The sequence below is a fragment of the Acanthochromis polyacanthus genome, chromosome 3 (assembly GCF_021347895.1).
Source record: "Acanthochromis polyacanthus isolate Apoly-LR-REF ecotype Palm Island chromosome 3, KAUST_Apoly_ChrSc, whole genome shotgun sequence".
NCBI lineage: Eukaryota > Metazoa > Chordata > Actinopteri > Pomacentridae > Acanthochromis > Acanthochromis polyacanthus.
In genome coordinates, this window is record NC_067115.1 from 34,773,897 (window position 1) to 34,800,540 (window position 26,644).

Sequence of the window (26,644 nt, forward strand, 5' to 3'; positions counted from 1 at the left end):
CAGTTGTATTTTCAGTGTCTCCACTGTCTATCTGTGTGTTCAGAGTGTTTCATTTCTAGAGTTTAAGAAACATGACGACACACATGACTTAGATCTGAATCCTCGTGCATTCTGCTGTAAGATTTCTAAGGTCCTGCTCTTCCTCTGCTCATAACTGCTGTATCTTAGGTCACTTATAGTTGAGTTGAAATCTGATTTTAGTTTAACGCATTTGTTTGTTTAATAAGATCCCTATTAACTTCATGCAAAGCAGCCGCTATTCTTCCTGAGGTCTTCATAATTCCATTAGTGACAACACCAAAATGCAACATGTCAACACAATACATGCAAATCATAAAATTACAGAATACACTGTACAATACATACAAAAATACACATAGACAACACATTGTGAGCCAACAAAACACACAACACAAGCTCCCACTTTGAATCATCCTAAAAAATAGATTTTGTCCTACAAAAAAAAAGGCCATGACCCAACAACAAATAATGATCGGCAGTAATAATTTATCACAGATAAAAAGAAGTACATGAGTTTTAGACCAGGTGGTCTGGTGATACTGACTGAGGCTACATGAGGTCTGATGTTTGGGCTTATTTAAAAACTGAATGCTTGAGTGATGTGCCAGGGCATCAAAAAATGAAATGAAACAAGATTAAGATAAGGTAAAAGAAAGATATAATATGAAATGTTTGTAAAGACAACATACCAGGAATGGTGAATCTACATACGTATATTTTGACATATGCATTTGGATGAGTAAGGAAAAGTTCAACAGACAAAAATAGGTGATTTTTTTTTGGAGTTTATTTTTAAAACCAGCTTTATTAATTGGACTTTTATTTACTCCATAGTAGCCATTTTGATTTTCAAATTACCAGAAATTGCAGGAAAATGCCAAGAATTCAGTCAAATAACACAGCAGAGTCATTGCATTCACTAAAGGCAGTTCAAATATGCTTCCTGTTGTGAGTAATCACCTCCCAAAGGCCCATTCTGAGCCAAATGCAACCTTGGAAGTTTGTTAGAGAAGTTCTTATCAATGAAAGAGCTGCACAAATTTGCACAACTTTGACAAAGTTATGTATTGGAATAGATGCCTTAGATATTAGTGGCATATTCAGACATATCATGGAGAAATGACTGCAGCAGTCTGCCTGCAGGAGAGGTTTGGATGCATGCTGTCATACTTGATTTCCAGTGTTGTAAATCCCATTTGACCACCGCCTCTGTTCAGTGTAACATACACATGTTTCACAGTCACATTTCCATCTTCCAGGGTTGAGTGTTTCATGGGAGAAAACATGTTTGGGTGGAGCATCAACTTAATGGCCTGCTCAGCTGGAAAGCACGCCACATCTTACAGTTCTGGGGCCTACATATTTGGTACCTTGCCTCATCATGACTGTTTTTCCACACTGTCGGTGTACAGTAGGCTCGAACTGCAGCACCTGCTGTTGCTTGGAAAGAGTTAACGTGGATCAAGCGGCTTGAACAATGATTACTTTCGCAGAAAATCCTCAAACAGGGCCGAGATAATCTCTTTTTAATATTACAGTAGGTTCACAGCCACAGCTATGTACGAAATAATAATGTCACACAAGTGGAAGTGCTCACATACGTGCACATGTTCTCACACATGCACACACACATCTTAGCCCACCTACAGTGTGACCTTATATTTGCTTAATGAGGAGCTTAGAGAGGTGTGTGTGCTTGTGTTCTTTGTGTGTTTGTGTTAGATACACCCCAGTGAGTCCAGCATGAGCGCATAACTCAGCAGTGCATAATTCTCTACTGTATTGTACTGTAATGTTTGCCAAATGTCAAAAAGGACGGCAAAAGCTACTGAATTCTTCGCAAATACTAATACAGTAAAGGACAAACAGAACTTTTGCCTTTCTATTCATGTGTATATTGTGTTCAGAAATGTGGATATATTTAAACATGAAACACGTGAACTGTGACCTCTTCAAATTTCTACAAATCTAAATCAGTGTTTCACTAAACTGGGGTTGCAAAATGATTTCCAGAAATCCATCAATCTATCAATTATTCATCAGTATAGATCACATCTAAACAGGGAGCATCGTCTCTGAGCGGCTGTCTCCAAAGTTTAACCCGGAGTCCACTTGCCAGGCTGCAAACATCTCATTAAGTGAGTTTGATGTTTAAATGTAAGTTTGCACGTGACAGAAAGAACACTGGAGTCTGCTGCTGGATACACACAAACACACACATGTCTACTGTGTATGTTTACTCAGTGCTACAGTTTACACATCTAGATTACTTTGATGTATTTTGCCACTAATTTGAGATTACTATTAGTTGATGGGCTGTTGGGCACTTTCATGCTTTCGTGCTGGTTTTGGATGGATCTATTTGTGTGTGCAGCTACACACAACTTTTGTATACTTCAACTACCTCAATAATAGCGTGGATTATGGGTTTGTGGAACTGTTATTTTGGGAACCTCAGATCTTAATACAAAAACCCTACACAAATTTCAACAGAGATTGTCCTTTTGTTTTTGTCTGCGTCAATAAAGACTGTGCTATTGGGTGATCATAAGAAAAACACAGAGAGCGCAATACTCCACCAAGGCTCCTCAGTCCTTTCCATAGATTTTTAGTAGGATTGCAATCATATGATCGTACGTTCACTTGTCATAGTTACAGTGACGCTGTACCGCTATCTCGCAATGATACAGAAACCTACAAGCCGCGTCACTGCCAATGAGGTGGTCGTTGTGTCATTTCTGACCTTCCCTGAAAATTCCATTCAAATCCATTAATCTCTTTTTGAATAATGTTGCACACAGACAGATTCACAGAAGGACAAACATACGGTGGTCGTAACCATAAATGTTCATGCAGGTGAAAAAAATACATTTGGAGAGAAATTTAGTATTGGTAATTATGAGAAATATTAAGAAATGAAAATTCAAGTCACTTCAACAATTACAAACTGAATTATTTTTAATTAAAATGCTAATTTCATTGCTGCTGTGTTATTCATTATTCAACAGATTACATTCAAGTAGTGAAAAAGTTTTGAATCAGGCTGATCTTCTCTCTGTGGGTGTAAACCAGCAACAGCTCAGTATCTGTAACTGCATGATGGTATACACACACACACACACACACACACACACACACACACGTGATCACCCTGAGCTGATTCTACGCTGTTGGACATTTGTTGTCGGTCTGCAGTGAACTTGTAGAAAGCCATCGTTAGTCGTGTCTCTGTGTGAACCCGATCGATACGACACAAACTGCTCGCCGACCGCCAGCGTGGTGAGATGAGCTGGATGCACATGAAGATAGTTTGCTTCTCAGTTTGTGTTTGGTGCATTACTCGTGTGTGTGTGTGTGTGTGTGTGTGTGTGTGTCGTTGCACCGGAGTGTGTGTTTGCTGCAGTGCCCCTGCTGAAGGGCGAACAGTAAGGCCCTGGTCAGCATGATGTAGGTCTCCCGGGACAACCTGGGGTTTTTGGATCAATACCTCTCCTCCTGCATCTCCCTGCCTCTCTGTCCTCACCCTCCTCACCCTCCTCACCCTCCAGGCTTGACTTTGGGCTATTTATGGTATCTCTATGGATTAACAAGACCCCAACAATCAATGGACCAAACTTACTACCACTGTACTCTCCCTTCTGTTCTCGCCTTGTATCTCTGCTTGTGTCAGCTCCTTTTCTCTGGAAAATTTTCAGTCCTTGTAGTTTCCTGTGCTGTTCTGAAACATCTGAAACTACTAGAGGTATACTCTCAGGACACTGTCGCAAACACACTGTCCCACAAATAGAAACAAAAGCGAGGGGAATATCATTTCTGATGCAGCTGCAATGTGATCCGGTCTGTGCTTGTGTGAAAAATCTCACTGCGACCTTTCGCTGGTGCAGGTTCTTTAGGTGCAAGTGGAATTTTTTGCTCATATTTTTGGTTCTTTTTCTGGCTCACTCTGGTATCACTCAGAGGACACACTAGAGTGGAGTGCCAGCAGAAAGCTGTCACCCACAGTGCAATTTGGTGTCAGTATAACAATCGTGAACAGGCCTTTTCAGACCACATCTTAAATGAGTGCTGGCGTTACTGCTATTTTTGCGACTTTACATGGGAAAGTCACACCCAGATCCACTTCTTCAGATTCAAATAAACCACTTTTATACGTAGATGTCAGTTTTGGTTGCTCCGCTTTTCAACCAGTTTAATGCAGCCTTTTTAAAAAGCTCCTAAGTAAAAACCCAGACAAGATTTTAATTATATTGCAAAGTTTGTCCTGCTTGTGTCATTGTTGTATAAATATCTGACTTTCCAGATGCTTTATTGGTACCAATTAATCATGACATCATCAAAAGAAATCTGGTTTGTCCTCATAAAACCTCTTTCAGCGCTGCACCTGCACGAGCTGCGTGACATCTTGCTGTAACTACTGTATTGTTGCTCTGCAGAGCTTTGCAGACGCTTGTCTACCTGTTGCAGCTGTTTGCTGCCATTTGATGGAAAAAACATGTAGACCAAGAGGAAATAAAGGCTGCTCCACTTAGCCTTTGTGCTGTTGTTGGCCGTTTTGCTTTTGTTGTGCAGTGTAACTACACTGCAGGCCAAAGGTTTGGAAGGAAGATCAAATTTGTACAAAACAGATCATGGTTTCATTGGTATACTTTGCAACAAAATAAACATGATTGTTATATAAAAAGGCACTCAACAGAATACATTTTAACTATAATTATTATTTGTATCTGTACTCTTGTTTATCTACTCAACTGTTTCTTTCTAGTAATTTCTTTGGTAGTTATAGAGATATAGACACAGCTGAGATTTATTGGGATTTTTGTATGCACATTTTAAAAAGCCAAAGAGCTAAAGTAAATAATGCGAACTGTGATTTGTTTTTTACTTTTACACGAACATTATGACTCTCGTGAATCTCATTTATTCAGTAATTGTCTGGTAACATCAATTTATATAAAGGTAAATTGAGGAAAATGGTGCGAATCAGTGAGAACAAAGTCTGATAATGCCATAAACATACCTCAGGATCCATTGAGTTCATACTGGTTTTATTATTTTTACATTTTTAAGAAAGACATTGAGAACAGAAACTTCAAGTTGATTCCACACTTTTAGCCTGTAGTTAGTGATGGATCAACATAGGAGAGCATTAGTCACAGCTGCACGATTTAACACCTGCATTGTTAAAAATAAAGAATTCAATCAATCAGCATTCCACTATTCCACAGTGTCATCACAGAGGGAATGCTCTGTTGAGGTGATTTTGGAATTGAATGAAAGCGTGTCTTTGTAGCATTTACTTTAGTTTAATTCTTACAGTCCTATACAGAGAGGTGTACAAACGGACACCAACATAGGACCATAAATCCATCTTAAAGCCTGATCGTACTTTTTTACGTCTGTGTGTCTAAAAGAGCCTGCAATAGTGCACAAATTTGTCAGCCAGTCCCATCTCTGACAATCTGTACCGCCCAAAATCATGAGAAAAAAAAAAAGTACAAGTGCACCACAAAACCTAATTGTTCTTAAAGTGAATGCTTGTTATGAGGATAGACTGTGTGAGGAGATTCCTCGTAATCCACACCTGTTTAACTCGTCAGTGGAAGAGTTGTAATTGCTGCCAGACTCTGGTGCTGCTTTAATCTTAACATGCTTTCCATCGACTTTGCCCAAACACAGGGAGAAGTTCTAAATCATCTAGAAATCCCGTGCTCTGTCTGCACCACAGGGATAATCACACTGACATGGTGCTGCAGCTCAATCTGTAATCAGCTGCAATTTTCCTGTAAAAAAATGCGAAGCCACTGCCAGCCTGTTGGAAATATCCGCAGGAGTCAAGTGTGTTTTCTGTTTCACATGAGAATCGATGCAGTTTGAATGGAACCATGCACCCTTTGAAAGTCTGCAAAGTGAACCCATATCAGCAACCAGCAGGTTAATGTCGACTTGCATTGCATGGGAAATTCCTTGTAATAATTATAGTAGTAGTTTAGATTAATTACAGAACGACAGAAACGTTACCAGATTCTCAAGTATACGTTTTGGATACTTTTACTGTACATCTTAAGTGGTCGTAAACTGAATATTTTTGTGCTTTGGCTGCACAAAACAAGCTGCTGGAAATGCTCTCCAACTGACTAAAATTCGCTGGAGCTAGAATGCAGATAGCCAGGCCAATAGGTGATAAAGTCTGTCACCATACCTGCAGTATGGTCTTTGATAAATGCTTAATGCTTATTCATGTCCACATTTTTACTGTTTTCACCTATTCCCTATCTTTACGCTCGACTAAGGTAAGTGAATAAGTTGCCAGCTGTTGTTTCATATTTAATCTACAGATGTTAAAAGGATATCAGTCAGCTGATCTGGGTTTTCTTCTGTTTTCTTTTCTCTCAGTAATTTCAGACACAGTGCAGGCGTATCGCATAATGGATCCATAATAAGTATTAATACAGACATCAAACACTCCCCATCTGTATCTGATGTTGTTATTCGTAAATCTGTGGTCATTGTGGTTCGCTCCTCACTCCAACAATAGTGCGAAGTTGAGCACAATGGCACCCTGACCCCCATTTCCTTTAGTGGCAATCGTGATTAGCTAAGAGACAAGCTTCTCCCATGCCATTGTTAATGTATTAGTGTCTTAAGTCCCTGCGGAGGGCAATAACTGCGCTTGGCTAATCATGTAGCGATCGTTATCGTTTAGTTGTTCATTGTTAGCAGCTGGAGATGTACTGTGGATACGGAGCGGCAAAAAAAGCAACCGAGTGGGATCCAAGACTTGGTTTGTGCGATGCTAAGAGGTGTGTGATAGAAACGCTAACATATATATTAGTATTTTTATGAGCATATATAGTGAGTGACAGTCATAAATGTAGTAGAAAATGAGCCGAGGCAGGTGAAGGAGTTGTTTTTTTGATTAAGATTGAGCAGAAAATTCATATTTTAGAGAGCAGTTGTGCAGCTTTTGCATTGTTCACGTGTTTTCATGCACGCCACCAAGTAAGTGTGAAATATATTACTGCAGGTAGCTTGTAGACTGAGCGCTTATGCCTTAAAATTCAAATTATTGTATTCCCTGACACACTGAATACCATGTTTCCTTGTTGATGTGGTTCATAGAAAGTAAATAAACTATGATTTTCTTTTTTTTTCCACATTTCATTCATAGAAACGTTTTCACTTTTATTCATCATATTTTTTCATTAAGGCAATTTTTTGGATTGACTTGTGAATTTATCCAAAATAAAAATGTGTTCAGCCTTTTCACTAATTATCTGGTTAATATATACAGTATACATCAACCTTAAGCCTTCTTTGGAATTATTCTAAAAGCTTGACACACTTTTATTTCTTTTATTGTTTGTGGCAGAGTTTCAGAGTTTTTCTGTTCGAGCACAACATTAACATCCTCCACACCAGACTTTCCAGCTGCAATGAACAATTTAACAAAACAATTCCAAAGTATACCCGTTTAAAATAGCACTGATTTCACAAAAGTTAGCTTTTTATTTGTACAAATTATCCTTAGTTGAGAGAATAATTAAAAGGATGCTACATTACATTCTCTCCAAGGTCGTTCCATGTTTGTATAACACAAAGTCTGAAGAACTTTTTTCTTTTACAGAGAAACACTTTCAATCATTTTCACATCTTTCACACCTGGAACTAGTTTAGTCGCTCTTCTCTGAAGTGTCAAAATTGTTTTAACATCTTTTGTTTATTCAATTTTACAATGTCCTGTTGAGATCCCAACAGTACAGAATAACCAACGTAGAATTTACATTCTTGATACTGAGTAATGTGTGTCTGTGTGTGTGGAACTCAAGCAACAGCTACTACACCTATATCCTTTTACTTGTTTATCTTAAGCTGGTTGGATGAGGAGCGTCAGTCCGCAGACATTTTCAAGTCTCTCCAGAGATTCTCTATTGTGTTCAGGTCCGGACTTTCACAAAGTTTTCCCAAAGCTACTCCTGTACTTATCTAGTTGAAATGTAAACCCCAACCTGAAATCCTGAACGCTCTAGAGAAGCTTTTCACTCAGATTAGATGTGTGTTTTATGGATGGATGGATGGATGGATGGATGGATGGATGGATGGATACTTGACCAACATGTGTTTTACAAACTCTGAGTTTCTACGTCCTCTTTTGTCCACAGTGCAAATTACTGGATTAGAGTGAAGCACTATGCACACATTAAAGGATAAGTTCACACTTTTCAAAACAATAATTTAGCTTTTACTTTTGGTTTGAATGAGGACTATAAACTTTGTCCACCATCTCTCAAACTGGAGTCAAGTTATGATGATCAATCTTCAATATGAGCATGGAGGAATGACGACAGCAACCACTACCCCAGGAATATGATAAATATGGATAAAATGTCTGTGTTTGTATGGGAAGAGGGAGGATAGGAGGATGTTAGAGAGGCTGCAGTGGTCCAAGAAGGCAGGGAGGGAGGGAGCAGTGGAGGAGGACAGCAGTGGGAGTGTCGCTTTTGAAAAATGGCTTACACATGGCCTGATATCGGACCATGGTAAGACCACTGGGGACTGCTGACTGTGTGTGTGTGTGTGTGTATGTGTATGTGTGTATGTGTGTGTGTTTCCGACAAAGCTGCTCTGAGCTGCAGCTGATATCAGGCACAAATTTCTGCATCTGAATTTCAGAGGAATTTCAGATGCCTGATCGGAGTGAGTGGGACTATAATAGAACGTTTAACAGTGCTGCCAGAAGATTTGATTTATGTGATCACTCCAATATTATAAGATGCTGCCGATTTCCTTCCTGGTACGTGTGAAAACTGCTGTAGCTTGCCGACGGTTTACAAGGGCACATTGTTTTTACCTAATCAAGGACTTCTGCACTGGAGGTCTGAGTGGGTCAATTAGAACTTAAACCAACCGAAACCAGCCTGAAAAATCACTTAACCTTTTCTCCATCTGCTTTCTAGAATGCCTTGATCACACTGACAGAGTTAGACACGTTCACACCTGGAAGCTACTCCAGTACAACCACAGTCAGACTTTTTAGAATCAGACTGTGGTTTAGAAGATGACAGTGGTCTTGCTTAAAGCTACAGTAGACAGAAATCCTCTCTCTGACTGAATGGTATGTGTCCACAGGACCCATCACTTTAACGCCCTCCATTCATTGTCCATGTGGAATGGACCACGTTGCATTCTGGTAGCATCGTGTCCGCTGGCTGACTGCATGTTGAGGTTTCGACTACTTTATGCAAATGAGGCACATCGAGCGGTTTTAAACCTCTAAACTGGCCATTGTTGAACTACGAGGACAGATTCAGCAGTTTATTTCTCACCTCAAATGTTCTCAGAAATACATCTGGCTGAACTGTTTCCACGACAAAAGAGAAAGTTTGTGACTGAGCCACCATGTTGGCCTGATGCCTCTACAGGACTGGTGTTTGATGAAGGTAAAGCACCTGTCATCATCACATCATCTAGTGACATGCTGGTAGCATCACTGTCAAGATACTGGGAAACAGCATGTTGTAAAAACACCACTGTGCATGAACCATAAGACCCCAGACACATTTATGCACATGATTCAAATATGAGAGAATACCAAGAGTGTGCAAAGCTGTCATCTAAAAAAAAAAAAGGGAGCTACTTTGAAGAGTCAAAATATAAAACATATTCTGGTTAGTTTTACACTTCTTTGTTTGCTTCATAACTCCATATGTGTTATTTCACAGTTATGTCTTCAGTATTAATATTCATCCATCCATCCATCCATCCCCCCACCCATTCATCCATCCATTCATCCATCCATTATCTATACACCACGTAATCCTCATTAGGGTCATTCGGGGCTGAAGTCTATCTCAGCTGACATAGGATGAAGACAGGGGACACTCTGGACAAGTCACCCGTCTATCACAGGGCTACGCATAGAGACATAAATCACACTTACATTCACGCCTGCAGACAATTTAGAGTTACCAATTAACCTCAGCATGTTTTTGGACTGTGGGAGGAAGCTGGAGTACCGGGAGAAAACCACGCATGCACAGGGAGGACATGCAAACTCCATGCAGAAACACCCCGGGAAGACCAGAACGCGAACCGGGGATCTTGTAGCTGCAAGGTGAAAGTGCTAACCGCCAATCCAGTATTAATCTATTATTATTAAACACCTTCTGGTATATACCAGAAGGTGCGTCCAGACTTTTGGCTGGTACTGTATACCTGTTTACAATAGCACTAATTTCACTATTACCACAAGTCACTGCTTTATAGTTGTACAAAATATCCTTAATTTAAAGAATGCCACACATTCTTGGCTTGTACAGCACAAAGTCTGAAGAAGGTTTTTTTTACAGGGTAGCACTTGATTTTCACACCTTTCACACGTGGAGTTACCTTAGTAGAACTTCTCTGAACCCTCAAAAGTACATAAATATGTTTCCTTTTATAGGGACCTGCGATCTAGATTGTGTATGTAAATTGCATAACAGTGCACACAAATGGCAAGCACACTCGTTTTTCCAAGCAGAATGAAGACAAATTTTTTGTTTTTTTTTGCTTTAGTATTGGAAATCCGGATTTTTTTCAGGAATGGCAGAAATGATGACAGACATGTTGATAATGGTTGGTGACAATAATTAAGACTTTTCTCCTCTTTCTTCCAGCTGTATTTTGGGGCGACATCGCTTTAGATGAGGAGGACCTGCGCATGTTCCAGATCGACAGGACGATAGACCTGACACAACACACACACATGCACACACACTCCCGACAGGGACACACGTCTGGTGAGTGGACTCGGCATCTCACTCTCACTGCATAATCGCCGTGCAATTCTCTTTCTCAGTTTCCTCTGAAACTCTCCCGCTAGCCTTCAGCTGCAGAGTGCAGCAGCTTGAGTAGGAAGGAAGTAGACAGGAGGCCACCAGAGGATATCGGCATTTATCATGCATTGTTTGTGTTTTGATTTTTTGGCTCTTGTGTGCATCAGGTGGCCTGGAGGAACACGAAACTGTGAAGAAGAGAGGATCGTTGTACCTGCTGCTGGAAAGAATACGTAGATTTGGCTTTGGTAAGAAATCTGAATACACCTCATGCTTTGATTTCTGCTTCAAAACACATGGTTTTATGGACCATACCACTGTCTGTTGTTACTTATTTAGCTCAGTTACGTTCCTTACAGTAGACAGTGTTTCCCAAACATTTTGTAATCGATCTTCTTGGTACCACTGTTTAGTCCCTGCTTACAACAACGATCAGACTTACACTACCGTTCAAAAGTTTGGTGTCACTAGAAACGTCCTTATTTTTGACAGGAAAGCATTTTTTTTAAAATGAAGATAATATGAAATGAATCAGAAATACAGTCTAGACATTGTTAATGTGGTAAATGACTATTCTAGCTGGAAACGGCTGATTTTAATGGAATATCTCCATAGGGGTACAGAGGAACATTTCCGGCAACCATCACTGTGTTCTAATGCTACATTGTGTTAACTAATGGTGTTGAAAGGCTCATTGATGATTAGAAAACCCTTGTGCAATTATGTTAGCTCACAGAGTTTCTGCAGGGCAGTAAAAAGCATTCATAATCATTAAGTTGATTTTGCGAAAACTAAGTGCCTAAGGCATTAAAAATAATTAAATCTGATTCTCTGTGGCATTAAAAATTCTTTCTGCAGTTTTCAAGAAAAATATTTGACAATAATATAATAATATGTAATTATAGACTGTGATTCATCAGTTATAAGCATCTGCCAAACGTACCGAAGCATTGCAATAATTGTTCCGGTTGGTCGGGTACAGTTGCCAAAAACTGGATGTTTTTAAAGTGGCCGGCAGGCTGGACCAGGTGGAGGAGAGCTGGGAAATGGGGATATGCAAATTCCAGCAATAATGGCTCAAAATGTGGAATTCAGAGAATGACTGCAGCCCGTTGGTGGTCAGGGGTGGTTTCTGGATTCAGAAATAGTGAAATGTAGGGACAGTTTTCATAGAAAAATAATCTCTTACAAAAAACCAAACCCATGTAATGTGTCAAGTTCACGTTCATGGCATTAATATTTTTACATTATAGCATTAAAAAGGCATTAAATAGCAAATTTGACTGGCTGATTCTGCAGAAACCCTGGCACATGAATCAAAGTGTGAGTTTTCATGGAAAACATGAAATTGTCTGAGTGATCCCAAACATTTCAATGCTAGAGTACAGTAACATACAGTAAGATGTTTTCTAGTAAATAATCTGGAGATATTTTCACATAATCCCTTGCATGTGTCTTCTCCATTTATTTATTAACTTACTTACTAGCTTGTTTGTTTGCATATGTATTTGTCGCACCAATAGGGCACAGTGATTGTTTGTCTGTATATGTAGCCCTGTGACAGACTGGTGACCTGTCCAGGGTGTCCCCTGCCTTCACCAGAGTCAGCTGGGATAGGCTCCAGCACCCCCTGCAATCCCAGTGAGGATAAAGCGGTGTACAGAGAATGGATGGATGGACCAACAGGGCACATGTGAAGGGTCTGCAAGCAGAATGGTCTAACCCACTTTCTGTAGTTTTCAAGAAAAATCGGTTCAAAATTTTGTGTTTTCAAGAATGGTCTAACATTGCAAGTGCCACTGTAACACTATATTTAGTTGTGGGTTAGACTGCTTTGCCACTGAAATCTAGACCATAAAATATTACACAAATTAAATAAAACTCAGTCCATTTTTATTGTGGGTTAGACCACTCTGCTTCTAACTCCTCATGTGTTATCAGCCGTCAGAGCCAAGCAGTGATTCTTCATTTGTAATCAATTTAGGCACACTTTAACTGAAATATTATTAGCAAATGTCATAGATTTTATTATGTCCATGATCCTCATGAGTATAAGATACACCAAAGTCTGATATTTCCAATTTTAGACTTTATTCCGTAATACAATTTTTATAAGTTCTTGTATTGATGCTTGTGGTTCAGTCCCTGCTTGCAACTGCAGCCATGCATACTGTGAAATACAGTAAATATGTTTTGTAGTTAATATAATGAAGATATGTTCACATTATCAACTAAAAGTGGACAGCTGTTGCATGTGCGTTCTCCATGGCCGTGCTGATATATGCAGTCAGACTGTTTCATTTTCTTCGATAATAATTAAATAAAACGGGCAATTTTATGCTTCATGTTTCTGAATCTGTCTGCACAGCAACAGTTCAGTTGAGGTCTTTTTCTTCCCAAGAAATCACCCTTTAAATCTGAATAAATTGCTACGAGAAGTATTTGGAGTGTCTATTGTTGCTGTTATTGCAGCAACATTCACAATGAAGCAAGGTGGTTTGTTAAATTTTACTGCTTGTCCCCAATGATTCTGTACGTCAGGGGTGTTAAAGATGAGGCCAGCAGTAAAATTCTAAAACTTTCCCTATTGGTTAATATCTTTGCTAATGCATACAAATAAGTCTTAAAGGTCTCATTAGCAAACTTTATTGTAGTCTAATAACACTTAAAGCAGACTCAACAACTCACATAAAACAAAAATGGCAAAAAGAAATGAACATGACAATAACTGAAGAAATGTGGACAAAAGCTTGGGAAGTTCAATTTTCATCTACCAACTCCGGCACCTGGAGGGACTTCTGCTGGAAATCAGTTATTCGCTTCTTCATTACATCTAGACAAAAATCTAAGTTCAGCGTGGTCCCACCACTCTGTTGGAGAGAATGCGGGGAAACAATGGCAGACTATGGACACATATTTTGGTCTTGTCCACTCATCCAACCTTTTTGGTTGGATGTAACTAACATCATTTCTAAAACACTTGGCTTTAATATAAGCTGTTCCTTCTCCATGTTATATCGCGGGTGTTTTTCAGAGGACCTTACAGCAGACGATGCCCATCTCTTGAAAATTTTTATGGTATCAGCGAAAAAGGCCATAACAAAGTGTTGGATACAGAAGCAGCCTCCTACCGTAAACCTTTTTACATCCATTGTAGAACAGATAAAATTGATGGAACGTATGACCTACACACTTCGGCTCCAAGAGGAGCTAGGGAAAAGACGTTGGAAAAAATGACTGGACTTTTCATGTTGTGGCAGTATTATTTGACATACATCATTTTTGTTTTTTTCTTTTACTTGAAATGTTTTCTTAGTTGTGACCATCCCGTGACCTTTTTTATTTTTGTTCATTTGATTGTTTGTTTTTCATGTTTGAAAAATCTTTAAAAATAAAAAGTTTCAAAAAAAAAAAAAAAAAAGATGAGGCCCGCAGGCTAAAACTGGCCCGCCAGAGGGTTCAATCTGGCCCATGGGACGACTTTGCAAAGTATAAAAATTACAGAAGTGAAAATGAATACGCCCTGTGAAAATCTTTAAAGACATCGAACATTGTGCAATACAGTATGAGTCAGCAGCTTCAGTATGACAGAGTTTGATTTGGTGGAAGCCTATTGTTGATGTACTGCCACAACTTTTATGCATTTTTTATGTATGCATTTCATACATTTACAAGGCAGGGAGACAGTTTCTTCCTTAACAGTTCCCACTTTAGTTTGTCTGGTGTGGTGTGTCAGGATTATGACACAGATGAGGAAAAATGGGAAGTTAAAATAACTTCTAGATAAGTTGAGAAATACTACATTGTTCAGTTCCAGATACCTGTGACTAAATGTTTTGTGCCTTCGTAGACACACTGTGATTTTTAAGTTGTAATACACAAACGATAAACTGAGGCTTAATATTGTTGAAATGTCACTTATTTTTCTTAAGAAATTTCAGGTTTATTCATAATGTTTTGTGAAAAGATAGTTCATTAAACGTGAACATTGTCAGAATGTACTTCTTTTGCACTAAAACAATGGACAAACTTGGAGTTGTTGTTATTTATAGATTATTATGCTCTGATTTTACTGGTCTGGCCCACTTGAGGTCAAATTGGGCTGAATGTGGCCCCTGAACTAAGATGAATTTGACACATTCTGAAGCAGGTTTATGGGCAAGTACGTACACAACATACAATGAATTTGGTTTTGGATTTTGGTGTCATTAAGAGAAAGAGAATAATAGAGTAACTACAGGAAAAAAATGTATAGATATTAATACATCTGGAAAAGAATATATATACACACAATAGTGTAAAATAACAGTTGCTGAAGCGAGAATATTGTTCATAGTGTAAGAATATTGTACAGGTGCAATATTGTACAGAAAATTAATTTTAAAAAAAAGTCAGCTGTATTTAAAAAAAACTGTATTGTGAATCTGATTTTAATCATATAAGCCACAAAATTCAAATGTTTTTTATTGAGGTTTTCAAAGAATGCCTATTTTACTTTTTTCAAGATAACCGATACAGATAAAAACTACAGGCTGAAGTGCATCAGTTTTATGATAGAGCTGTTTTTAATACTTTACAAATTGTTCGACCTTTGACCGTTCAAGCCTGCTTTCCTTCTTGATGCTTCTTGTGAGCTGCCAAAGTTTCCCCTCAGCTCCTGTCCTTTATGACCTGATCACTGTGACATCCAGAGCTGCAGAATGTTTGCGTTACCAGTTTAGCTCTCCGCTCATTCAGTGTACATTACGAACGTCTTTGAATTAAATGTTTAATAAAACAGCGTATTGCACCTCTGCAGCGATTTCTGTTTGAGTTTTATCACTCTCTGATTTGAGAAAAAAACCCAGAAAGGTCACACGGAATAAGAAGCAGCATCATCCAATAACATGGAAGCTCATTTATGAAGCGATGCAATACAATAGCCCCGTCATTTATTATGTTTGAACACTGGTGCATTTAATTGTGGTCTCTCTCTCCCTCTCTCTCACTGCTCTGCTAGACCTTCTTCCCAAGAATGACAGCAAGGGAGCTGCCAGTCCGAAGAGCCAAACTGGGAAAGGTGGGAAGGCTGGGAAGGTCGTGAAGAGTCGTATTCCTCGAGCAGCCACGTCTCGAGCTGAGAGGATATGGCCCGGAGGAGTCATTCCCTACGTCATAGGAGGAAACTTCACTGGTAAGCAACTCCACTGGACCGCTGCCCACCTCGCCTCGCCGTTAAGCACGCGGCGACGAGTGATTGTGTAAAAGTAGGATGTAAAATGTGTGTGTTTCAGGTAGTCAGAGGGCCATGTTCAAGCAGGCCATGCGTCACTGGGAGAAACAGACGTGCGTAACTTTCATTGAGAAGACGGACGAGGAGAGCTACATCGTGTTTACTTACAGACCCTGTGGGTGAGTTGGGAAGATCGCCTCGTTTATCTGTGATCGTACGTGATTTTGTTTGCACCGAGAGTCCACCGGTGACCTTGTCATGGCGAGAGACAACACGGTCACTCAACAATGGCTCCACTTTCCTTCCTGTCCTGCTCCTGTTTCCCCATCCCACCAATCACGCCGCTGGGTTTAAGTGTTTGTATGTTCGTGCAGTTTTTTTGTTCATACTCTGCAGAAGTGCATTGTTCTGTCGAGTGGCAGCACGGTGGGGTCAGAGTGTGTTTGTACAGCGGTGACACTTCACTGACTGGCTCTTTAAGCTGTAGAGTTTTACACTCCGAGACGTTGTTGTGCAGACAGTTGAAGGAGAGGGATATCCAGCTACATCTGTGAATTTACAGTGTTAGAGTAAAATGAAAAAAAAATTTATATCTAAATCATATTTATTAAGCAAATATGCCAAAAACGAACTGGTTCCAGTTTCTAATAATGTGAAGATTTGATCTTTTTTTTCTGTTTAAAGGTCTAAGAACCTGCGATTTACATTTTTCATAATTTTTTTGAACATTTATTTTGATATAATTAGATTTATATTGCCCATTGATACATATATATATATATATATATATATATATATATATATATATATCAATATATAATATGGTTATGATCATTATTGTTATTTAGGCTATTTTTAAAAAATATTGTGTTCCAGATTTTATTCACAAGATCAAATGTTCAGTATCAAGATGCTAAAAAATATGAATTCATTTCATTTTAATCGATTTTTATTTAAGGCAAACAAACAAACCGACTGATGCACATTTATCATCAGGTCTTATTCAGGGTCTCTGAGAAGATACGTTTTCTGTTTGTTTACCAAAATTCTCAAAAAATAATTCTTAATATTATGTTACTTAAAGATGGATTACCTTTTTTATCCAGTGTTTGTTTCCTCAATGATTGTTTGAATCATTAAATGCCAACCAAGAGTTCCTAGATGGATTCTTTGTTATTTATTTATTTGCTTGCTTGTTTGTCTATTGGTATTTTTACTTGTCGCACCTGTAGAGCACGGGTTATCCGCCATCCCAGCCATGCAGCGATTCTTCATTTGAAATCCACTGTAGTCACACTTTGAGTGAACTTTTCTTATCAAACCTCATGTATTTGTGTCCTTATCCTCATGAATCAAAGATACCGAAATCTGACATTTCCAATCTTAATTTTATTTTCAAATTGCATTTTTATGACAACTTCTTGTGTTGATGCTCGTGTAAAGACAAAATGCAACATTTCAGAGGTTTGGTTTTATTTTTCAAATGGGAAAAATGGTTCATTTTTGTGTTTTTCTAATAAAATAGCCAAAGAGCAAAGGTAACTCAAGCATTTTATCTTATCGTGAAAAGTTAAAAATAGATTTTAAACAATGCTTAACCTTAGATTAATAATAATGATGTAATATTTGCTTATTGATTAACGATACTGTGATTCAACAATAGTTACATGAGATAAGCTCCCATGAATAAGTCTTAACAAGTTCACTTTGAAATTCATTTGATCTATAGATTTAACAACAGACAGGCGTTTAGGTGAGCTAAAGAGCTGCATGTTAACTGATGATGCCAGTTGTCTGTAGTTCTCTGATTGGCTGGCTGCGTCAGAGATTAGACACTTTAATCTGATGTATAAATACCCTGCAGCTTGGATGTGCAGTGTGTGTGTGTGAGAAAGAGACAAGGACAGAGCAAGAAAATAAATAAATGCACAAATAAAACATAACCACAGGGCGTTTGTTGTACTTGCTTGTGTGTGTGTGTATTTGTGTGTGTGTGTGTGTGGTCAGGTGCTGGCTATACTTGTGGGGACCAAATGTCCCCACAATTGTAGGAAAACCGAAAACAATGTCACTTGTGGGGACCTCATTTCGGTCCCCACAAGTTTAAACAGTGTTTTCTTGGCCATATTGTTGTTACTGAAAAAAGTAGAAGTGCAAAAACGTTTCTTTACGGTTAGATATTGTTTTGGTCTGGGTTAAGGTTAGGGTTAGGGTTAGGGGTTAGATATGAATGGGAGTCAATGGTAAGTCCCCACAATGATAGAAAGACATAGTGTGTGTGTGTGTGTGTGTGTGTGTGTGTGTGTGTGTGTGTTTGAAGTTACCGATGCTGGCAAAGCAAAAGCTCCATGAAAAGACTCTATCTACTCCAGTGACTCCTGATCCTTAGCGTGCAATCAGCTCGCTGGATAACTTTAATCAGATTTGTTAGCCTGGCACGGATGTCTCTGCCAACCAGAAAAGGAGAATGTGTGTGTGTGTGTGTGCGCCGTGAGCAGCAATATGTGAATTCTCACAGCTTATTCACATTGGGTTATGAAACTGCAGCGTTATCAGAGCGTTGTATGTAAATAAATCCTGGTGCTTTTCCTCTGGTGGATGTAGTACGGAGCAGGAAATCCTGAAAAGATGTTTGTGTGTGTGTGTGTGTATTTGTGTGTTCATTGTTAATTAAATACAGCACTTCTGATGCTCTTTTCCACTGCCAAACGTGTAGTAAATATCATCTCCATCTCCCCACTATCAACTTCCTGCTAATCCTTACTAGGTGCTGTTCCTATGTGGGTCGTCGCGGCAACGGGCCTCAAGCCATCTCCATAGGAAAGAACTGTGACAAGTTTGGCATCGTGGTGCACGAACTCGGCCACGTCATCGGCTTCTGGCACGAGCACACGCGGCCCGACCGCGACGATCACGTGACCATCATCCGAGATAACATCCAACCAGGTGAGACTCATTACCCAGGAGACATCTGGGTCTGTGTTAGATTCATTCAGGCCATTTCTAAGCGGAGACAATGTCCTCAGACAATGTGTGTGCACCTTTCCAAATTCACACTCATCTCTGGCTCTGGGGAAGTGTGAATGAGCCATTTAATAACTGTGAAGTCACCTGGACCGTCTGTCACTTCTCCTCTAGCACACTTCTCTGCAACACGATGCAGTCTGACAGGTGTTGAACCAAATCACATAGCAGCGCATCAGACCTGACCCGTGGTTTTATTTAGAAGCACATCAGAGCTTTCAACAACTAAGGCTCTTTAAAAGGCTCCTCTATTCTGTCTTAACTGTTTAAAAGATGCTTGAGCATGCTACATCTGTGAATAATATACAGTATTTGTGTGTAGACTTCTGAGAGCACGTGTGATTCAACTGAACCCTCTAATGTCTGCAAATATGTGTGTGTCTGTGTGTGTGTGGTTCCCAGGCCAGGAGTATAACTTCCTCAAGATGGAGCCAGGGGAGGTGAACTCTCTCGGGGAGCCATATGATTTTGATAGCATCATGCACTACGCCAGGAACACCTTCTCACGGTAACCGGTGGCGACGTCTTGTCTGTTGACATGTTTTGAATTTACAGGATCACGATCTGCCAAGTCAGAATTCTTTTTTTTTCCACTGTTACACTCTGCTCTATAATTCTGCGAAACAGTGACCCTGATGGTTTTTTAAGCGTTTCTCTGTGTTTTGGGGTGGTTTTTGGTTTACTGTTTTTGGGTGGAACTGACGCCTAGAGCCAACCGTGACCGACTGTCATTACTCATTTCATCGCCCAAGTGACGGCTCAGTGCAACGTGTTAAAAATGAAATATGCAGGAGAGGGTCATTCTGCCTTTCTTTGGCAATTTTAGCATCATTTGTGTTCAGTTTTGTAGATAATTGCTGCATAAACAACCCTTAACCCGAATCTTACAAAGCAACACAGCAAGCAATAATGCAAAACAGCGTCGGTTCTATTGTATAGAGTGAGTTGGTTTTGGTGTCCCATGGCCACACAAGGCTTAGTAAATCATATTTAGACTTGACAAATTGTATAATTGCAATTTGAAGGTGTGCAAACAACACATATATGCACACCTATTGGTATTTATTATCGTAATATAACAGGAAAGGACACATATGTTGAGCTACTGTCTCACTAAGGCCAATTTCTGCATCTACAAGTATGCAAGGGCCCACACAACATACATTGTGAGTCTGTGTGGTGATGAGAAAAGAGAAGTAGTGTATGTATAGAATGTGTAGATGGTGATCTACTGTGTCAGGACAGACCTCCAAGGCGACTGCAAGCAGACTAAAAATGTGTCTGTTGGCACATCCTCAAGGCAGAAAACTAAAGACTTGTGATCCTTCAAACTATTCTGACCAAAATATTACTACTTACATATTTCTTATCTTCCACTTGTAATCAATGCTTAAGTATGCTTTCATAATAATCAAACAGCAAACACATATTTGTGCTTTGTAAATCCATTTAGGCACACTTTGAGTGAAATTTTATTATCAAACCTTCTAGATCTACTGTAATTGTGTCAATATCCTCATGAATCAAAGATGCCAAAATCCCACATCTCGTATTTTAGTTTTTATTTTATAATTAGATTTTTATGATTGTTTTTTGTATCTATGCTTATGTAAAAACAAAATGCAAAATTTGAGGGGTTTCTTTTTTAAATGGACATTTCTCCATTAAAAAAATGGGTTCAGGCATGTGGGTTCTGTAAAGTGTCTTGAGACAATCTGAATTGTAATTGGCACTTTATAAATAACAATGAATTGAGCTGAAATTCTCAAATAAAATACCAAAAAAAGATGCTTCAAGCATTGTATCTTATTGTAACAATTTAACAAAAGATTTTATGCAATTCTTAACCTTAGAATAAAATTATGTTGCTGCCTGATAACATGAGACAAGTTCCCACGAGTAAAAATTCATTTTGAAATTGATCAGTGCTTCTTTATGTTTTCATAATAATTGAATGAAATTGTCCTTAATGTCATTGCATTGAGGTCAATACAACACAATTTGAAAACAACTCTCTCAACGGTCATCTGTCACACCACATCCAAACACAGGTTAAAATATGTAATAAATATCTGTAAACACTGCAGTGTAAGGGTACTGAGGTTCATGAAGAAACTGTAAAATATTTAGTTGCTCCCACTAAGGCAAATATTAGAGAACAGCATTTTTTTCTAATTCATCTTTTTTTTTCTGTTTCATCATTTAACCATTGTGTTGTCCTTACCAAAAAATATTGTTGCCTTGTCTGAAAAAAGTCCAGAAATTCCCCAAATGTATAAAAATTTGCTAAATCTTCAGGAAGAAAATTCCTGAAAAAATTCTCTCAAAAGTTTTATTTTTTTAAATAAAAAATCCCCAAATTTGACAGCGAAATTCACTGGATTTTGGTTATTTTTTCTGCATTTTCTTAAACATTTTTTAATTTGTTTTTTTCCACCAAAAAATGTTCAAAAATTTCCTAAAACAATTTTGAAAATGTGGAGGTTTTCACTGTGAAAATATATATATATATATATATATTTTCCACATTTTAAAACTTTTAAAATGGGTCAATTAATCATTTTAACCATTTGTGACCAACCAAATGTATCTTTTTGACTCGCGCTCATGTCGGTTTCTCCAGCTTTTCCAGCACATTCGCTCTGGCAGAAACATGAAGTGATTACATGATACAGTAAAACTGATCTCCACCACTTAAAATCAACCAGTTTGGATTTGACAGCGAGAACAGTTACGGCTTTGTTTCACGTGCTTTCCGTGTGATGATGCTTTCTAATCTGTGCCATATCTTCAGTTACACGCCAGTCAACTCCACTCATGAGGTACACTAAACTCATGGGGTGAAAAGTATTTACCCAGAGTGGCTGTTTCCTAAAATACAATTCAAACACAGCAACTAAGAATACACTGTTTTCTGCCTTTCTCCCTGCAGTGGGATGTTCCTCGACACCATCCTTCCATCCAGAGATGAAAACGGGGTCCGGCCTGCTATCGGCCAGCGGACCAGGCTCAGTAAAGGAGACATTGCACAGGCAAGGAAGCTGTATAGATGTCCAGGTACTGACATATTTTCTACGAAAGTGTGCGTGTTGGTGTGTGTGTGAAACAAAAGATGACCTCTGTTTATCTGCCTGTATCTTTGGCTTCAAATCTTGCACGCCCCTTTACTCTCCGAGGCACAGAGGTGAAGTTGAGTAATTTGTTTTTCCATGTGATTCTTCCCTCTTTGTTTTCGGGCCTCTCACACGTCACACACACTCGTCCAGTCGGTTCTTGCGCACGCCTGTTTTGTTTGAGTGTTCCCTGGCGAGTCGCTCTGACGTGATCTGGGTCTGCTCACGCTGAGCTGCGCCGCGATGTCGCAAAGGTTGATGATCGCTGATGCTGCCGTTGCTTTTTGGCACAGAGTTCAATTCCCGAGACGAATTCACGCTGTAGGTCATAGTGATCACATGATGTTCTGAATGTGAAACAAACAGATTAAATAATGTGTCAATATTGTGGTCGAGTGAATATTCAGTCATACGTAGTTTTTGTGCGTGTATTTTTACTTCTCGTCCAATTTTGTTCTGCTATAATAGAAAATACGTCTTTTGTTCACATTGATATAGACATCTATCACGATATATGTGCCAGTTATTCTACTAAATCTGTATGATGCTGGAGCGAGAGCAAGACTGTGTTAGTGTGTCCCAGCTGGAAATAGATACAACTTCAACCTTATAAGGTCATATTTGAGTGATACCATATTCACTGACAGATGAACAGAGCCCCAGGGCATTGTGGGGGAAAACAGCATGCATGATGGGATAGGAGGGGCACATTTGGCTAACCTCCTTTCGAGAGGGAGCGACGGCGTTAAACCCAGAATGGAGGGTAAAGAGAGCAAATGAAGGAATGCTCATTCAGCTGCGGCTTCTGATGCCTTCGCTGTGACTCATTAAAACTCTCTTACTGTAAATGACTGTACTAGTGGGGAGTTTTGAAATTCTGCTAAATGGTGACGGAGCTTCAGGACTGCGGTCGGACCTCACGTGCGTAGCGATACACACAGGAACACGAACGCACAAACCACCTACATGCAAAACTGAGAGAAGCCAAAAGCAACACGAGACATGAGTTTGTTTGGGAGGGTAATTTTGATTCCTTTACTGGTTTCTGAATTAGGAATAAATGTCTTAACAGTTTCCATATGGACGGATCAGAGATTATGGATGCAAACTTTGGCAGGAAAACAGCCCGCGTGTGAGCCTGTTGTTTTGACAGAGTAGTCCGTAATACATTTATTTTAGTAAATTGGCAGCTTAAAAATGAATTTCGTGCAGACTGAGAACAATAATAGCCACGAGAGCCATGTGTTCTTCAGCAGTGTGCCGATCAAGTCATTGGTACACAGCTGAAAGGATTAAACACAACAGCAGGACTTGCCACAAAAATGTAACTCCATCTGTGTGTGTGTGTGTGTGTGTGTGTGTGTGTGTGTGTGTGTGTGTGTGTGTGTGTGTGTGTGTGTGTGTGTGTGTGTGTGTGTGTGTGTGTGTGTGTGTGTGTGTGTGTGTGTGTGTGTGTGTGTGTGTGTGTGTTGCAGCATGTGGAGAGACACTCCAAGACTCAACGGGCAACTTCTCATCTCCTGGATACCCCAATGGATACCCTTCATACACACACTGTGTCTGGAGGATATCTGTTACACCTGGAGAAAAGGTACACACACACACACACACACACACACACACACACACACACACACACACACACACACACACACCCTACAGTGCAGTGAATGTGCAAGCACAGCCAATATAAACAAGACAGCGCTGGCAGCACGACTGTGTATTGATTCAGTCTTAACAGCACAGGTAGAACCCTCTCCTTCCTCTGCTGTGTCTCCTCTTATCTTGTCTCTGAAGTGCACAGATCTGCATTAAACACATTATTTATGTTTTTTTCACTTTTTTGCTCCACCAGATTGTTCTGAACTTCACCACCATGGATCTGTATAAAAGCAGCCTGTGCTGGTATGACTACATTGAGGTTCGGGATGGATACTGGAGGAAAGCCCCGCTGCTTGGTAAGAACAAGACGTAGTCATATAGGAGTGAAACAATGACCATTTTCACTGCTCACCTTTGCTAGCCCTTGTTTATAGCTTTAGTGACACCACACTATTCAAATATTCCTCTGGATTTTCTAATGTTTAGGTTGGAGAAGTAGGAAATTCCTCCTAATCCATTGGAGACACTTCTTCTTCCAGCAAATTTGGATGCACAAGCTGTAGGAAACATACGTACTTACCGGCACTCTTCAGCCAATCAAGTTTATTGTTTTTAAATTAACTTAACCAGCCATAAGTGCACCTGCTATTGTTATTAGACTAAATCTGAAATTCTGAATATAGATCTATATCAACCTCTATCCTAGCGCAAAAACTATTAAGGAATGCAATGCAGACAAGTTAGCCTCAGGTTTTGAGAAAATCTTCCACGTTGGTTGCTGAGCTGGGATTTACAATCTGCTGTTTGCAAAACTTACACTCGACGTTTTGGGTCGTCCGCTTGAACAAAATGCAGCCACGTCGACGAGTTTGTCGACAAGGTGTCAATTAGTTTGAAACCGACTCTGAGCAAACGTTCAGTTAAAGTCGTCTAAGTGTTAATTAAGTTGTTTTCTGTTTTCTTTTCAAACAACGCCACCACTGCATCCTTAAAACCAAACAAATTATTGACAAAATTACGGAAGAAATTCATTTGACATGAATGAAACTATACACAAATGGGCTGTGAATTTACTGTAAAATAAAAGTAAAAACCCTATACCTCTGAATAACCATACAATTATTTTATTTTTTTAGGAAAGTGGACATTTTTTGACGTAATAGGACTAAAAAGTACATTTCCAATTTTAGCAAATATTATTTATTACATAGCACTGTAAAATTCAAGCTTGTTCCTATAAATATTTTTTTGAATTAAATGCAATTAATCACAGTCAGCAGGGGAAAAAAAGAGCATTGATTCATAATTTTACATACATTTGTTTGTCAAAAGGAGAGATATCTTGTTATAATTATGGAAGCCTTCACAGCAAAACTTTTGGATGAATTTGTTTTCTAATTAAATATATTGTCACTATTACTTTGAAGGGGATTTAATTGTTTTCATACATGTAAATATCCTTCATTAAACATTAAAAAGTCATAAAATGAACATGATTTCTTGTAAAAATGAGGTTATTTTTTGATAGTTACTGAATTCTTTGGTATCTCAGCTGACAAAAAATATATATATATTAAAAAAATTTACAGTGTAGTGAAGAAATATAAAAGAGTGACACACTTTAGCTGTGTGATGCAGAAAGAAACTTAGCGCGACACATAACACTAAACATGTTACTGCATTGAGACATTTACTGGATGATGATATTCACAGCGGTTTTGTGTATCTCACTGTGTGTTTTTCTGCACTTACATGTTTTAATTAAGTTATGCCACATAATCTCCATTAGGTTGGTGAAGTTCACAGTTGTGAAAATAATTTACATGTTGTCTGTTTGTCCTGCTGCCAAAAATAATGAATTAGACCCCAGCGATTGTCCAGTAAAATTAGATTTTGGTCTGATGAGGGCCTATCAACTCACCAACAAACCAACCTGGGAACTACAGCCCTGCAAGTTTATTATTATTATTTTATGTTAATATGTTATTTAAAAGTGATAATTAAGCTCCAATTCTTCTTGAAAGATTTACCTTGAATGTTTGGGACTGTGGTGACTGTTCATCAAGACTGACAAATACTTTGTATGTGTGGAAAATACACAAATGCTGACGCTGGAAATATCCACGAGAAGATGAAATCCAAGCCAGGAAATGCAGGTGAAGGCTGATGAGACGCCAAGATGCTGCGCAGCTGTTTGTACTCCTTTGAGGCAGGATTTTACAACTCCTGAAAGCTATTTCAGCAGCGGTATAATTTACTGTGTAAGCAGTAGCATTGTAACACATACTACACGCTACTCTACATACAGTGTGAGGTTTTTCAGTGTCAAAGTGGTGCCAGATGACTTTCCTTTGCATTGCAGCAAAACCTCAACCAAGATCAAGTTTTTTACTAACTGCACTCATCACAGTGAAATGAATGTTTTTGACTCGTGGCCGTTGTCGGACTAAACATGAATTTTAAACAAGATTATCATGTTACTATCAACTATTTCAAAAACTGTATTTTTCCAGCTGTAACTGAACATTAAGAGGAGATGAAATGAGATAACATGAGATTAAATGAGATCAGATGCAATGAGATAAGATAACATGAGAAAGGCAAGATACGATCAGATAAGATGAGATGAGAAAAGATGATGAGAGGAAATGGGATAAGGTGAGATGAGACAACATGAGATTAAATGAGATAAAATGAGATGAGATAAGATGATATAAGACAAGATAAGATGAGATGAGAAAAGATGATGAGATGAAATGGGATAAGGTGAGATGAGATAAAATGAGATTTAATGAGATAAGATGACATGAGATAAGATTATATAAGATGAGATGAAATAAGATAATGAGAACATGTAC

At 38.9% G+C, this 26,644-nt stretch overlaps 1 protein-coding gene across 2 annotated transcripts in view; it reads left to right on the forward strand.

The window, feature by feature from the left end:
• Window positions 1-26,644, forward strand: part of tll1 (tolloid-like 1) — a 74,784-nt gene that overhangs the window by 13,901 nt on the left and 34,239 nt on the right. For both annotated transcript variants that reach the window (XM_051946087.1, XM_051946088.1), the window contains 9 exons: window positions 10,677-10,799; window positions 11,003-11,083; window positions 15,835-16,008; window positions 16,109-16,226; window positions 18,815-18,993; window positions 19,474-19,579; window positions 22,004-22,128; window positions 23,660-23,775; window positions 24,040-24,142. In XM_051946087.1, coding sequence (XP_051802047.1) covers window positions 10,677-10,799; window positions 11,003-11,083; window positions 15,835-16,008; window positions 16,109-16,226; window positions 18,815-18,993; window positions 19,474-19,579; window positions 22,004-22,128; window positions 23,660-23,775; window positions 24,040-24,142 — 1,125 coding nt within the window. The remainder of the gene's footprint in view (window positions 1-10,676; window positions 10,800-11,002; window positions 11,084-15,834; window positions 16,009-16,108; window positions 16,227-18,814; window positions 18,994-19,473; window positions 19,580-22,003; window positions 22,129-23,659; window positions 23,776-24,039; window positions 24,143-26,644) is intronic.